This window comes from Hipposideros armiger, unplaced genomic scaffold (genome assembly GCF_001890085.2).
Source record: "Hipposideros armiger isolate ML-2016 unplaced genomic scaffold, ASM189008v1 scaffold_459, whole genome shotgun sequence".
In the NCBI taxonomy this organism is placed as follows: Eukaryota; Metazoa; Chordata; class Mammalia; order Chiroptera; family Hipposideridae; genus Hipposideros; species Hipposideros armiger.
The window spans coordinates 690,788-705,114 of record NW_017731809.1 but is presented as its reverse complement, the minus strand read 5'-3'; the positions used below and the strand labels follow the sequence as shown (position 1 = coordinate 705,114).

Below are 14,327 nucleotides of genomic sequence, written 5' to 3'. Positions count from 1 at the left end.
TGTGTTCTAGGACCCGGAGGCACCCGTCTCTCTCTGGCCTGGGTAACTTGGGGGCTTTCCTGACACACACAAGAAACCTGCTGCTTGGCTAAGAGGGTTTTCTGGCCGGGAAGTGCCACAGGCTGGGCCAGACACTCAGAATAACGCACTAGATTTAAGTCACTTTGTCCAACCCTGGTTGAGTCCAGCTTTTAGAATCTAGGCTCTACAGTGAATGTGCTCACCCTAAGATAGGCAGGCTTCCCCAGGGCAGAGATTCCTAGGGGTGGTTTTAGACCGAGTGTAGATGTCATCTGGACCTCTCAGGCACAACCTAGGTGTCTCCAGTTTCACAGTTACACTTCAATGTCTCAAAGCTTGTCAGGGTAATTGTTTATTTCTGCATGAGGGGGTAAAGGTGGGGGAAGACGCTGGATCCTCCCCTTCAAAGGAGCTGGGGGGTGAAGGGGCGGAAGAACTGGCAGCGCCTCTTTCAAAGATGCCAGAGCCCTTGCGGCCGCGAGGGCCGGCGCGGGACACGGGACTGGGCGCCGGGTAGGGAAGGGCCCTGGCCAAAGCCACTGGTGGCTCTTGATTTCTTCTCCAGTAGGAGCAGAGGCGGAGGCCGTTCCTCGCGCGGACGGGTCACCTGTGGCTGCCGAGGTCTGGCAGGGGAGTTTTCTCCGGCCACAGTTTGGCTCAAACAGTGACACGCCCTGGGCTTCTGCTGGCCACGGCCTAGCAGACACGTTTTCTCATTTCCGCACTCTAATGCGCAGGATGCGGGTAGACAAAGCCCGACAGCAGGTACCGCGGCAGTTGCCTTGGACCTCCGTGTGGGCACCAGCCGCCGCTGCGGGGTGGCCAGAGCACGCCCAGCGAATGTCTAGGGCGCAGAAATGGTTGGTGCAGATGCCAGGGTGAAAAATAATACTTTACTTACCAATTCGTTAAAAAAGCACGATGGCAACGCTAAGAGCTGGAGGTCCAGGAGCTGATTTCACTACCCGGAACCCTTCAACAACACCCCCCCCCACACACACACACCACCATACACACGCCCTTCTGGGGCAAGGGGGTGCTGCTTCGCAGATTTCCACTTCCCATTAAAATGTGCAAGCTCAGTCCGGGGTGTGCTCCGAGGGAAGGGACCAGACAGCTCTCCCGCTAGGAATTCCCGAGCCCAGCGGAGCTTGGTTCATCTAGTAACCGGGAACCTGAAAGAAAGCCTCCCTTTATTTCCTCAGAGAGGGAGGCTTTGGGGTCTGTATGTCCAAAAGCTGAACCCGAACACGGATATGGGAAGAAGGGAGGAGGGAAGACAACACAATTTCTTTGAATAACCATTACTCGTTTTTAAATTTGACACATTTCCAGAGAACAACCACAGCATATCAGATTTGGTTCAAAAAAAGTTAAAGAGTTTTTTTTAGAAAATATTTACTGAGGAACAAAAGCAGATGGATACCTTCTCTGGAAATTGGAAACAAATCTGGGGTAGAATTTAAGGAAAACTCACCATCCAAAAACAAATAAACCGCAGTTAACAGGTGCCTGTGAAGGGAGAAATACACAGGACACGGAAAGTAGTCAGAACTGTTCCAACAGCAAAACCTGATTGTTCTGGTTCTATTTGGGTTGGGGGGGTGGGGTGGGGAGCTGGCATTCCGGGAGTCATGCCCGTTGGTTTCCTGTTGGGGAGGCAGTGTTTCCAGGGTGGCACCAGCAGCCTTAATAATGATTAACACGTGCACAGAATGCTATGGATTACAAAGAATGCACCTATAGCAGCTCATTTAATTTTAGTGACTGGAATAGCTAGCTAGCTGTATGACCTTGGGAAAGTCACCTGGGCCTCAGATTTCTCCTTTGTAAAATGGAAGGGCTACACAGATGCTAAGTCCCCTGTCTCTTCTCTAGGGAGAGTAGCTTTCTGATGGGCCCAGTGACTCAGGGAGAACCGAGCCTTGATTTGAGCTCCTCCTGCAGCCACACAAAGCTTACTGTGTAGGGTTTCTGAGGAACATATTTTCATATGATAAACAAAGGTCACTGTAGGCACGAGACACTGGCAGGTGAACAAATGGTAACTGAAACCCCCTCATGTCAAAGCCACATGATAACCTTTAGCTGTTTCCGGCCCAAGAGTTTGGCTCCCTCAGCATCAAGGGTGTGATCCCAAGTCCCTCTCTCTGGGGCTTTAAACCATCGTCTGTGCTCATCCATCACACAGAATTGGAGTGCTTTATACAAGACGCACAGTGTCCACAGACTAAAATAAAGAATATGGGCAACCCCACCATTGACTTGCATAATTTTCATTCACCCAATGAGCAAAACCAGATTTCTGCACCCAAATATCACCCCTTCTCCTGAGGCTCATTATTTTCCTAGATCTTCTGGCGTTTAGAATATATTTTGGATAGAAGAGCAGAAAAAAAATGTATTCCTTATCTTTGGACCAGAATGCTTGGCAGTGCCTCCACGGGAGGAGGAGGGCCGCTGTTTCCCCACTTTCTGGCACTCTAGGCCCTGAGTTCCACCACCGGCAAATTCAGGAATTTTCCCTCAGGTAGAGAAGACCAGACACTCAGTTGGCCTGGGAAGAAACATTCTTGACTCTGCTGGGCAAGGACACATCTGCTCCTGTGAATGGAGGCTGGGCAACTGCAGCCCCTCTCTGCTTTTCAGGATGAGCACATTGGGCTCCATGTGGCCTGATGGGGCTGAACAGGCAATGGACTGGGGGGGGGGCACAGAGAGGACACTGTGATCGATTTCCTTCCCAGAGAGGTTAGCTGAGTGAGCTGTGACAGGCCAGGGTGGGGTTGTTGGGGTCAACCCAGTCATTATATGAGCCTTCCTATGTATGGGAGGGGAGTTGCTGATTGAATGCAATGGTTGAGAAACTCTAAGCTCCAGCGAATACATGACTGTGTCATTTCTCCACAACAATGTAGATTGCTGAGCTGAACAATTTTATCAGACAACATTTTCTTCCTTCTTACTCTTCCTTAATTATCCTGGGAGCTCAGGGCAATGCAGGGTGAGGGTTTCCTGTGCAGGGGCGGAGAGGGAGTTGGGAAGGGTGCACTACTTGGACAATTTCCTTGATCTTAAAAGGGATTCAGAAAGTAGATGAGGTGATGCATGCTAAGGTGGATAGAGATGGTCTGCCCTATCTGGGTTACAAGGATCGCAGGCTCCCCAGTTTCTAAGAGTCACAAATATGAGGGAAAGCAGGGTCCCCCAACGTGGAGCAAACACTGGGGACCTTTGAGCAGGGAGGGAGCCCTGTCAATGATCTGTGGATTCAAGGAGTGTCTCATCTGCCTAGAGGAGCAGCCCGCCCCTTCCGGCGCCTCCTGCTCACAAGCCACCTCTGCACCCCTGTCCTTGCCACCAGGCGGATACTGGAAGCCCCAACCCTCTCCACTGGAAGTCCCAACCCTCTCCGAGGAATGCGGAATGGCCTCTACACCATCAGTAACAAAGAGATGTCCTTTTGATAACTGAGTTGTGGCAACCCCCGTAGTCTTCCGGACACTTTATTTACCTGGGTCTCTCTTCTCACCCTCTTTTGCCTTTAAAAGCCTGCTCTAGCTCTGGCTCCCTGGGTCCATAGCTTCAGCCCCAGCCCAAGCCCAGCCCCAAACTTCCCAACAAGCTGCTCCCTAGAGCGATTTGTTGAAGACCAGAGGTCCTGGCTGGAATGGAGCCTTGAGCAGCGAGGTTGGGAATGACCTTGGAAGCCAAAGGCTCTGAGAAAGCTGACAAGCACCTTGGGTCTAGGACTGAGAAAGTTGTACTTGGGGCCCTGATGCAGGTCACACCAGCATCCTCCCACAGCCACACACCTTCACCCAGATGCTGGAGAAGTCACCCCATCCAGAGCAGGCCTCAGAATAGGCACTCAAAAAGAGCTGCCACAGGCTAAGCCATCATATGAACAACACCCAGGCTCCCTTCCCATCAGCCACCTCTACCCCTCTCTGACTGCTCCGTCACCGGCCCTGTGAGCACCCAGATGGGCCTCTCTGGGCTGAGAGGGCAACGTGGATGTGAGGTGACACTTTCACTCTAAAGATCTTGTCCAAGGACATCATTGTTGGCTTCTTTCCCCTCACCCAATAGCCAGGCCCCAAAGCCCCTTTTCCCAGGAAGGAAACCGATTCGTTTTCACAGTGATTTCCTTTCTCCAGCCCTCGAACCCCAAGTGAGTCTCAGGCTTCTCTGCGGTCCGCCTAGCTCTGTGGCCTGGCATGACCCCTGGGGCCAGAGCAACCCCGGCCACCCCCATTTGGGTGGGCAGGCCAGAGCCCTTTCTCCAGGGCAGAGCACAGAGACACAGCTGGAAAACCGGGACAATTAGCCAGTGGCCGGCGGCTGGGCCATAAAAACGCAGGAAGCGGCCACCGCAGGGCGGAGGGGACGGCTGTCCCCAATAAAGTGATTGTTCCAAAGAATGCCCACATTCCGAAGACACAGGCTCGAGCCCGGCCTCGGCTGGCTTCCAGAGCTCGAGGCTTGAGAGGGGGGTGTGGGGGACGGAAGGAGGGATTGATTGTGTCTCCAGGAAGAGGAGGAAGATGTTTGCTAGATCAAAAGTCTGCAGTGCCCATCACTTAACCTCTCACATTCCTGCCCCATCAGGACTGCAGACATCCCTTTCACACACACACCCCATTCAATGACTTGGGTTCTGTAATGGGGCTTGCAATTCATTTTCTATTTTTTTCTCAAGAGGTCCGATGACACCCAGCTGTCTGGGCCAGGCCCAAGAGGTCCACATGGATGACCTGCTCTGGTCTCCCACCTCTTGAGTGCTCAGCTCATTGCCCCCCACCGACCCTCAATTTTAACTACTTTCCTTAGGAAACAGAAAGGACGGGAGCGACCAGCAAACAGGAGAACCCCGAAGCCCTGAACTTGCTTGGGCCTGGCATCTCTGCAGCTTGTTAGGTGTCATCTGTAAAACGGAGAGGATGACAACATCAGCCTTGTTCCTGATCTAGGGAGATGTGAGGATCAAGGGAGATAAAAGATGACAAGATGAAGTGACAAATACCAGAGAATGCTTGACAATGAGAACCAAGCGCAGATCTGGAGGAGAGCAGCCCACCCCACTGCCCAGAGCGCGCTCAAAGCCACCCAGTCAGCCGGCCCAGCCTGCGGAGCCTGGCCCTACGAATCCTAGCCTGGCAGCACCATCTCAGTTCCGAGAGAAGGCAGACGGCGACAGCAGGCCCACTCCTTGTGGTTGATAAATCGAGATGGGCGCGTGAGGAAGCAGAGTCTCGTTGCCATGTGCTTCTGTTCGGGCAGATCCCCAGCCAGGCCCAATAGCCGCCACTTCCAGCCCCTGGCCCCTTGGAACTGCATCAAAAACCAAGGACGATCCTTTCTCAACCCTTCACCACTCAGAGCTTTTCAGAAGAAATCATTAGTAATGGGCCAGGGTTCCCTTCCCTTCCCCTGGAGAGGACAATTTTCTTCCGAGAATGTTTTACATTGTAAAGGAGAAAGTGATTTTAAGACCTAGGTATGATGTGTAACAGAAATACCTAGGTACCTACTAGCAGACATTCTAGGCTCCCTTTCCCTTGATTTTTAACCACTTATTTAAGTATAGTAAACATGTAAGGGTAGCTCACTGGATTTTCACAAACACACCTTGTAACCAGCACCCTGCTCAAGAAACAGAATATTACCTGCACTCTAGCAACTCCCTCCTGCTCCCCTCCATTACTGCCCCCCACTAGCCTGGCTTCTACCTTGGCTGGGAGTTAAGACTTTTGAGTCTTGAATGTAAATGCTTAAAAAAAATAATTGCTTTAACTTAAATCCCAAATGTGAGATGACCTCGTAGATGCAGCCTGCAGCTAGGGTCATAATTGATCTCATTCGGAGGGAGACTGGTTTCCTTGGGGAAGAAAATAAATGATTAGCGGTGACATTTGTTTAGGGCGCGCAGTTGTCCTGGCCAGGGGTGCAGAGCGGGAAGGAACCGGCCCAACTCTTCTCGCTCAGCTCGTCACCTCCTGGGTTAGTTAGAAATGTTGTCATCAAAGCAATGGTTTCCCTTTTCTTTTCTCTTTGGAATAGAAGGAGCTCTGGACTGCCCTCCTCCCCTTTTCTGCAAATGCATAAACACAACTCCTTAGTCTCCAAGCCCAGATTCCCACCAAGATAGCTCTTTCTCCCTCTCTTTTGCAAGTCTCTTGATTTCATTCTTTGAACCTGTGATTGGAGGTTAAAGTGCACCAGGTTGGAAGGAGGAAGCTCTTAACAATAAAGGTTTGAATATTTAGCTGTGATCGGGTCGCAGCCCTCTCGCGAGCTCCCCCCCCTTATCTTTTAAAATGCAAATCGTGTTTCGGGGGGCTGTGCGCGGGGTGCGTGCTGCGCCTCGACGTCTCCAGCCATTGGTGTCTGTGTCATTACTAATAGAGTCCTGTAAACACTCGTTAATCACGTAAGGCCGCCGGCCCAGGGCTCCGCAAGCCAGCCTGTGGCGGGTCTTCCCCGCCTCTGCAGCCTAGTGGGAAGGAGGTGGGAGGAAAGAAGGAAGAAAGGGAGGGAGGGAGGAGACAGGCCAGTGGGAGGGACCGCCTCAGAGGCAGAAGCGCCGCGAGGAGCCAGCGGAGCACCGTGGGCAGGGGCGCAGCCACCCGCGCGCGGCTCCTCGCGCCCCCTAGCCCTTTCCCATCGCGCCCCCCCGGCAACCCCCAGTGTCTGTCCCCAGGCAGCATGGTGAGGTTGGCTGTCGGGCCCTCGCCACCATGTACGTGAGCTACCTCCTGGACAAGGACGTGAGCATGTACCCCAGCTCCGTGCGCCACTCTGGCGGCCTCAACCTGGCCCCGCAGAACTTCGTCAGTCCCCCGCAGTACCCGGACTACGGCGGCTACCATGTGGCGGCCGCGGCTGCAGCGGCCGCGAACTTGGACAATGCGCAGTCCCCGGGGCCATCCTGGCCCGCAGCCTACGGCGCTCCGCTCCGGGAGGACTGGAACGGCTACGCGCCGGGGGGCGCCGCGGCCGCCGCCAACGCCGTCGCGCACGGCCTCAACGGGGGCTCGCCGGCCGCCGCCATGGGCTACAGCAGCCCCACCGACTACCACCCGCACCATCACCCTCACCACCACCCGCACCACCCATCCGCCGCACCTCCCTGTGCCTCCGGATTGCTGCAGACTCTCAACCCCGGCCCTCCCGGGCCCTCCGCCACCAACGCCGCGGAACAGCTGTCCCCCGGCGGTCAGCGGCGAAACCTGTGCGAATGGATGCGGAAGCCCGCGCAGCCGTCCCTCGGAAGCCAAGGTAAGCGGCGGCGCGCCCTGCGGGAGGGCGTCCTGCGTGGCGCTGACCGGGCGCCGGCTGCTGGGCGGGCCGCGTGTCCCGTGCGCGCCCGGGCATCCGGGGCTACCTGGAGGCTCCGCGCCAGGAAGGAGGGGCGGGGAGCTGGGGCCCTCAGGGCTTCTCTAGGTCCTGCGCCTGGGCTGGCAGGGGTCGGGGGTGAATATTTTGGTGTCACACCCCGTGCTCAATTTAGGGCCGAGGAGAAGCACGGCTGTACCAAGTGGATCGCGCCCTCTCCACTTGCTGCCACCGCCGCCCGCACTCGGTGCGCAGCTTCCAGCCACCGAGAAGAGGGAGCCTCGAACTCCACCCGCCGGGCTCTCGAGCATTTCTCTCCACCTCCTCCTTCCGCATCTGACTACTCAGGAAAAGCGGTGGCCTGGGGGGCCAGGAGGGCGGTGCGCGGGGCCAGGTCTGGCCATTCGGGCCAACTCAAGTGATCAGAGCTACAGCGAGTAGGGAGACCGGGCAGAGGTGCTGTGGCTGGAAACGAGGTGTTGGCCTCAGAACTGAGGGGAAGGGAGCGCGCCCGATCTTTGAACTTGTGATCAGCAAAGGAGTTATTTCAATCAGAAGCTGGAGGGCTGTGGACAAGAAGCCGCAGGAGGGAGGAAGCCTTGGTGGGGATTCCACCGCTGCTCCGGACGAGGGATAATTTGTCCCGAATCAAGCATCTCAGGGTGTGTATGTGCACACACGCTTGTGGCCAAGAAGCTTGCTTAGGAGATGTCCCTGCAAAGATCCTATGTTTACCCGACTGTGGGGCTCATGGGTTCAGGGTCTGCCCCATCTAATGTCGGGATGTGTATCAAGATGGGAAGGAAGTACGAATAGGCGTGTTGGGGAGAGTCCTGTTGGTGGCCTCCTGTACTCCATGCAGTCTTTCCAGCTCTCTGCACTTCCGCTTTTTTCTCTTCCCTCCTTTCTGGCCCAGCCAGGCTGCCTGCAGGCTATGGCCGCTTCGCAGAGGTTTATAGCCTATTACAGCCGTATAAATCAGAGCGGCCGTTGGGGGCTGTCTCTGGGTATCGGTTTCTGCGTCACTGGGCACATGCCGGGATCGTCCGGGTGGGAAAGGCGGCCGCCCAGGGAGAAGGCCACGGGACAAGCCTCGCAACTTCGGCTGGGTCCCTTCCCCTACAGGAGGCGCCCTGGTCGGCGGGACGCAGCGCGCTCCCAAAGAAGGCTCCCTTTATAGAGCCTGCCTGGGACGCAACTGGCGGGGACCCGGCGGCCTAAGGGAGACCTTTGGCGCGTCCCGGGAGAGGGGAGGAGGATAGGGGAGAAAGGGAGGGGACAGCCGCAGGAGCCCAGGCCCCAGGGTCAGCAGATGAGAGGCCGCTGTGAAGTCCCGCACCGAGGTGGCAAGGACGCAGTCGGCGCCGGGCGCCCTTGTGATGTTAATGTGGGGAGGCAGCGGTCCGCAGGCCAGAGCCCGGCTCCTCTGCGGAGCGTCATCTGTCAAGGGGTGAGGGGGTGGTACTCGGCCCGGCCCGCTTTGATATACACCTTCCCAGCCCTGCCATTGTCTCTTTTAGGGCCCGGAAAGAGGGTGGTGACTTTCGCAGTCAATAATGAATTCTGGCAAGTTCCTCTCATCTCTCCCCTCCTCCAGGCCCCTCCTTGGTTCCCAGGGGGTGCGGGGCTCCTCCAAGACCCTGGGGCGCGGGCGGCAGACCGCGAGGGGTCTTGGTTACCATGTTCCCCTGCGCGTCCGGGATACTGAAAGGGCAGCACCCCAGCAAAAGCTGTCCCAAGCACCCCAGGGCGAGTGTCGCTACTGGGGAGTTGGGCTCCGAGAACTCCTTTGCGCACGGCTTCTCAGCCTTGAAGGTGTCCCTTGTGGCTCCAACCAGGCTCCAGTGCCAGCCGCGCCTCTACTATCTGCATGACCCAGTCTGACTCTCAGTTTCCTTACCTGTAAAAAGGGGGCGATTACCACGGGCAGCCTCGAGTGGGTGTGAGGCAGCATCGCGTGGGAATGCGCCTACGCCTTGGAAGGCCCTCGGGACGTGTTAGCTCCCTTCACTTTCTTCGCAGGCGCGGGGTCGCGGCCGCTGCGCCCATTCAAATGCGCCTGCCGGGCAGTGTTTATGTTAATGCGCCTGGTGGGGAGGGGGATGAAAGCCGGGACCGCCATTTGCTCAGTAGTGGTAATTCAAACAGAATGCGGTTGTTATTAAGGCATTGAAAGGGCTTTTCTTTGATAAGATCGCCTTGTCCTGCATTGTTTGCGACTGTGTTCCCCTTTCAGCGGCCTGGGGGAGCTCCCTCTGATCCCGCCTGTATCTTCCCAGGGCGCTTTTGTTGTGGTTTGCAAAGGGTTTTACCTGAACAAAGTCGGCCTGCGGGGCATGAAACACCTCCAAGCAGCTCCCAGACCTTTAGATCTTCCTGTTGGATTGGGCACTGGGAGATTGAACCAGTTCTGCTACCAGAAGACCCCGGCCTGGTCAAGGCTGTGCCGAGGTTTGACCTAGGACAGATCCGTTGGAGACGCCAGGCTCAGACCTGCTCCAGCTACCTCGGTACTATTTGTCAAGGCCCTTCAGTAAAACAATCAATCCGAGGTTTAATATGTTGACAATCCAATGAGCACAGATCACTGGTCAGGATAGCTCTGGCAGGGTTTGCAGCAGAAATAAATGGGGAATTAAAAAAGAAAAAGTGGCAAATGCCAAACCAGGTTCCACCAGGTATATGCAATGTCCCCAGCTGGAAGTGCCAGACCCCAGCTCAGAATTCCTCCAGAGGGGCCTAGTGTTCTGGGGGGTAGTTCTGGTGACTTGAGGGGTCCTGTCCCTTCCTGCACCCCTCTTAACACTTCCCATAAAGCAAACAGAAAGTAACACCCCACCTCAGCCACCAACAACCATACCTGCAAACCCAGGTGTTTTTAGGTGAGCTTCCATCTCTGGTGGGCCTGAAAATCTGAATATCCCTGGGACTCTGCCCTGCCCCCTTTCCCTGTGGGCCTAGGTGGCTCCAGTACTATATTTGGTTCTCGGAAAGGGTGACTGGGTTCTGCTTTCTTCTGTGTATGAGGTTTTAGTTTTTCTTAATTTTTAAAAACCACTTAACCCCAAGGTTAGTTTTGTTGTTCCGCTGAGCCCCTCCCCCCCCCCCCCGCAGGACCCTCTGGGGGGTCTTGTCAGACTCCACAGGAACCAGCCAAACCCCTACCCCCAGGGTGATGGAGGAAGAGAAATGACCCCTGGGTTAGGGAGGTTTGTCATTACCCATGACTGATGGGCTGCCTTGCAGTTCTCATTCCTAACTTCTCCTTCCTCCAGTGAAAACCAGGACGAAAGACAAATATCGGGTGGTGTACACGGACCACCAGCGGCTGGAGCTGGAGAAGGAGTTCCACTACAGTCGCTACATCACCATCCGGAGGAAAGCCGAGCTGGCCGCCACACTGGGGCTCTCCGAGAGGCAGGTGGGAACTGCCCTGCTCCCTCCGGACCTGGTCACTGCCTGGGGTCGGGGGAGTCCCCTGGGGAGAGTTAGAAGCAAGATGGAAGAATCCACTAGTTCTGTGAGCAGATTAAAGCAGGAGGATGGAGAACATTTTCTTTCTGAATACTTTTTTTAAAAGGCTCCTCCCACCTGTAGTTGTCTTTTCTTGATGATATTGAATTCCCCCCCCTCCCCCTATTTGGAGGGGTCTGGGAGGTATAAGAAAGAACAGTATTAGTTTAATTCAGATTTCTATTTGGGTCAATAAAGACTTAAAGACCTATTCTCTTTGGGCCCCCACACTGTACTGGGAGGGGAAAAAAAAGTAACATAAGACTCAGTCTCTGCCCATAAAAACTAGAGGGGAGAGGCTTGGCTCATGAGCACTCTGCATGGTCTAGAACAAATAGGCCAAATTCACAGCCAGAGATTCACTCCACACTGAATCTCATTCTCGGCTCCAAGGTGAGGGATATTACTTTTCGGTTTAGCGTTGACAGGTCAAAGGTTGTCATCTAAAGTACATCCAGCACTGGCCTCCTCTTGCTTGGTGTAGAAAGGGCCTTGCAGTTTCTGTTTTCCTTGGTTGTGAGACTCTGAACTTTTCCAGTAACGTTGTAGATAAAGGTTGCTTTGGAAAGAAACCTGGGAACAAGGAGGAAGGAAGGCTCTTCTCTCAGGAGGCGGAAGTGGGCCTGGGAAGGGCTCCAGCTTGGGCTGGGCTCCAGCTTGGGCTGCTATGGGGCTATCCCAGGAAAGGCTGTGCGAGGGGTTGGGGTCCTTCCGTCAGAGAGGGCACTTCTTTAGTTGGAGAGGGAGATATTGGTGTTAGTGCTGAATACCGGTCCTTTCCCCGCTCACATCATCTTCTTCACCACCTTCTGATTTCTCCACCTTTCCGTTTCCAGGTTAAAATTTGGTTTCAGAACCGCAGAGCGAAGGAAAGGAAAATCAACAAGAAGAAACTGCAGCAGCAACAGCAGCCCCCACCATCTGCACCCCAGCCTCCCCAGCCACAGCCAGGTCCTCTGAGAAGCGTCCCAGAGCCCCTGAGTCCTGTGTCTTCCCTGCAAGGCTCCGTGCCTGGCTCTGTTCCTGGGGTTCTGGGGCCCACTGGGGGGGTATTGAACCCCACTGTCACCCAATGACCTACAGTGGCCTGCAGCAGCAGAGCAATTCCAGGCTGAGCCATGAGGGACATGGACTCCGCTCAAATCCTCAGGAGAGACCCCTTTCCTCCGACCCACAAACGTACACCAACTTATCCGGTTCTCCGAGGAGAAATGGGGGCCAGGAGCAAAGACGAGTGGGTTTGAAGGCCTCAAGGAAGACATTGCCCCAGATTTTGACCTTTTCCGGTCTGACTCTTTCTGCCAGTGAGGAGACGGTAATGATGACCACCAGGGCTTCATGTAGTACTGGCAGAAGCAGTGTCTGGACTGGCTAAACGGACCAGGCTTTCAGCCCCTTCTTCCCCAGCTCTTTGCCTTTAAGACTTGCAGGATGCATCCCTGGTTGGAGCTGAAGGAAGAGAGGGACTCAGGGGAGTGCCAGTGCTCGGAGCCAAGATGGCTACTGTGTACTCACTGCCATCCAAGGACCAGCTGGCCCCTCCTGCCTCAAGGGAAGGCAAGATTTAAACTGCAGAAGCCAGAGGCAGCTAAGATAGAAACCTGGACTGACCAAAGACTGCAGAGCCCCCCCCCCCAGGTCTTTGTCTATCTTCTCTTCCCTCCCCAGACCAGGAAAGGCTTGGCTGGTGACTATGCAGTGGATGGGGTGTGTGTGTGTGTGGGGGGGTTCCTTGTTTAGAAAGCCTGTCACCAGAGCTTCTCTGGGCTGAATGTATGTCAGTGCTATAAATGCCAGAGCCGACCTGGACTTCCTGTCATTTTCACAATCTTGGGGCTGATGAAGAACGGGAGTTGTTGTTGCTGCTGTGTGGGTTGTTGGTCTGTGTAACATCCAAGCCAGCCTTTAAAAAGCCTTCTGGATCCATGGGGAGAGAAGTGATATGGTGAAGGGAAGTGGGGGGTATTTGAGCACAGTGGATTTTTTTCTAAAAAGAAACAGAAAGATAAATGAACTTCCCAGATTTCAGATTCTGTATTTACTGCATTAATATTTTGTCCAGAATTATTTTTTATGAAAATCTACTCAACTCGCCAATGATAATTAGCAAAATCAGGGAGGGGTTGGAGAAGGTTATCTGGACAACCTTTTTTTACCCCAGAGCCTCAGAAGCTGGAGGGAGCAGGTTCTGAGACCTTCCCTGCCTCCAAGACTGATCCCAGCCTTGGATTGTGAAATGTGTAGTTCTCATAGGGGTGCCTTTGGGCAAAACGCACATCTGAATGCGCCGCTGCTTCCCAACTGCTGGCAGTTTTGGGGGTTGGGGGTCAGAGAGCCCCCTCATAGCATCTCATCTAATTCACACGGAGTCATTTGCAAACGTTCCCTTCACCGGTGATTCCCTTCTTCCTAGGGATCCCCCACAATTCAGTAGTTAAACAGGAGCATTAAGTAAAAGTGTTTTATTTCCTGTTTTCCCAAGGCAACATTTCCATGAATATAGTCTTCTGTGAATCGCCGGGCATTGACGCGAGCCCTTTCTCTCTCCACCCCGTACCCTGTCCCGCACGGTTTCCGTCTACGATTTCCCCCCTTCCCACCTATCCCTAGAAACAAGAATTCAAGAATCAGCCTAAGAAGATCCTTTTAGTGATGGCTGCTTGTTATCTGGCTGATCCGCTGGGGTCCGGGCTGCTGTCCTTGAAGTTCTTGGTCCTGGAGGCCGCTGAGCTGAGCGCTCTGGGCAGGGCTGAGGGGGGAAAGGGCTTCGTTTTCCTACAAGTCCTTGGAGCCTTAATCAGCGCCTCCAGAGAGGGAGGAGGTGTGTGTGGGGGAGAGCGGGGCTGGGGAAGGAGAACAAAGTTGCGAGACATACCCCTCCCTCCCATGCAACATCGCCCCAATTACGCGGCGCTTCCGGGTGGTTAAGGGGCCCTTGGTGGCTGGGCCCGCAGGCGCCTGGCCTCCGAGTTGGAGGGGGAGTGTCGGGCTCCCTCCCACAGGGGAAGCCTGGTTGGAGTCCGTTGAGCAGGGGGCCCTGGGGTGTCCGGGCGCCGGGATCCCGCGGTGGCCGCGCCCCCACGGCTGCCCCCTCGCCGCCGCCTCGGTTGCTATGCGTTGCTGTGAAACGCCTGTCAATAAACCCTGTTTGGACAGTGGAGCGAGAGCGCAAGGGTTGTTTGCTTAGTGGTTAGAGGTTCAAAAGTCGGCATTGTCCCGCTGCAAACGATTACAAGCTCTTCCCTTTCCCGGCCCGGCCCGGCCCACGGCTCTGACTCCCGTCGCTGGTCAGACAGCGCGGGGCGCTTCCGGGCGAGGAGGGGCGCTCGGCTCCTCCGAAACGCCAGGACCCGCTCCCGCAGCCAGCCACCCGCCAGTCTCCCAGGCCGCTGAAAGGGCAAGAAGCGCGGGCCGTCGCCGGCAAGGGAGGCCACTGCACTTCCGACGCCAGGACA

At 55.2% G+C, this 14,327-nt stretch overlaps 1 protein-coding gene across 2 annotated transcripts; it reads left to right on the top strand.

The window, feature by feature from the left end:
- The first annotated feature begins 6,395 nt into the window (after positions 1–6,395).
- Positions 6,396–12,030, top strand: CDX2 (caudal type homeobox 2). Of its 2 annotated transcripts, none has more exons than XM_019666048.1 (3): positions 6,396–7,302; positions 10,635–10,780; positions 11,709–12,030. In XM_019666048.1, exons 1-3 carry the CDS (start codon positions 6,762–6,764, stop codon positions 11,946–11,948), a joined length of 927 nt encoding a protein of 308 aa, XP_019521593.1. In that variant the 5' UTR covers positions 6,396–6,761; the 3' UTR covers positions 11,949–12,030. The 2 variants fall into 2 exon arrangements, with proteins under 2 accessions (XP_019521593.1, XP_019521594.1); XM_019666049.1 differs by having other exon boundaries at positions 6,762–7,302; positions 10,635–10,776; positions 11,709–11,832.
- The last annotated feature ends 2,297 nt before the right edge of the window (positions 12,031–14,327 follow it).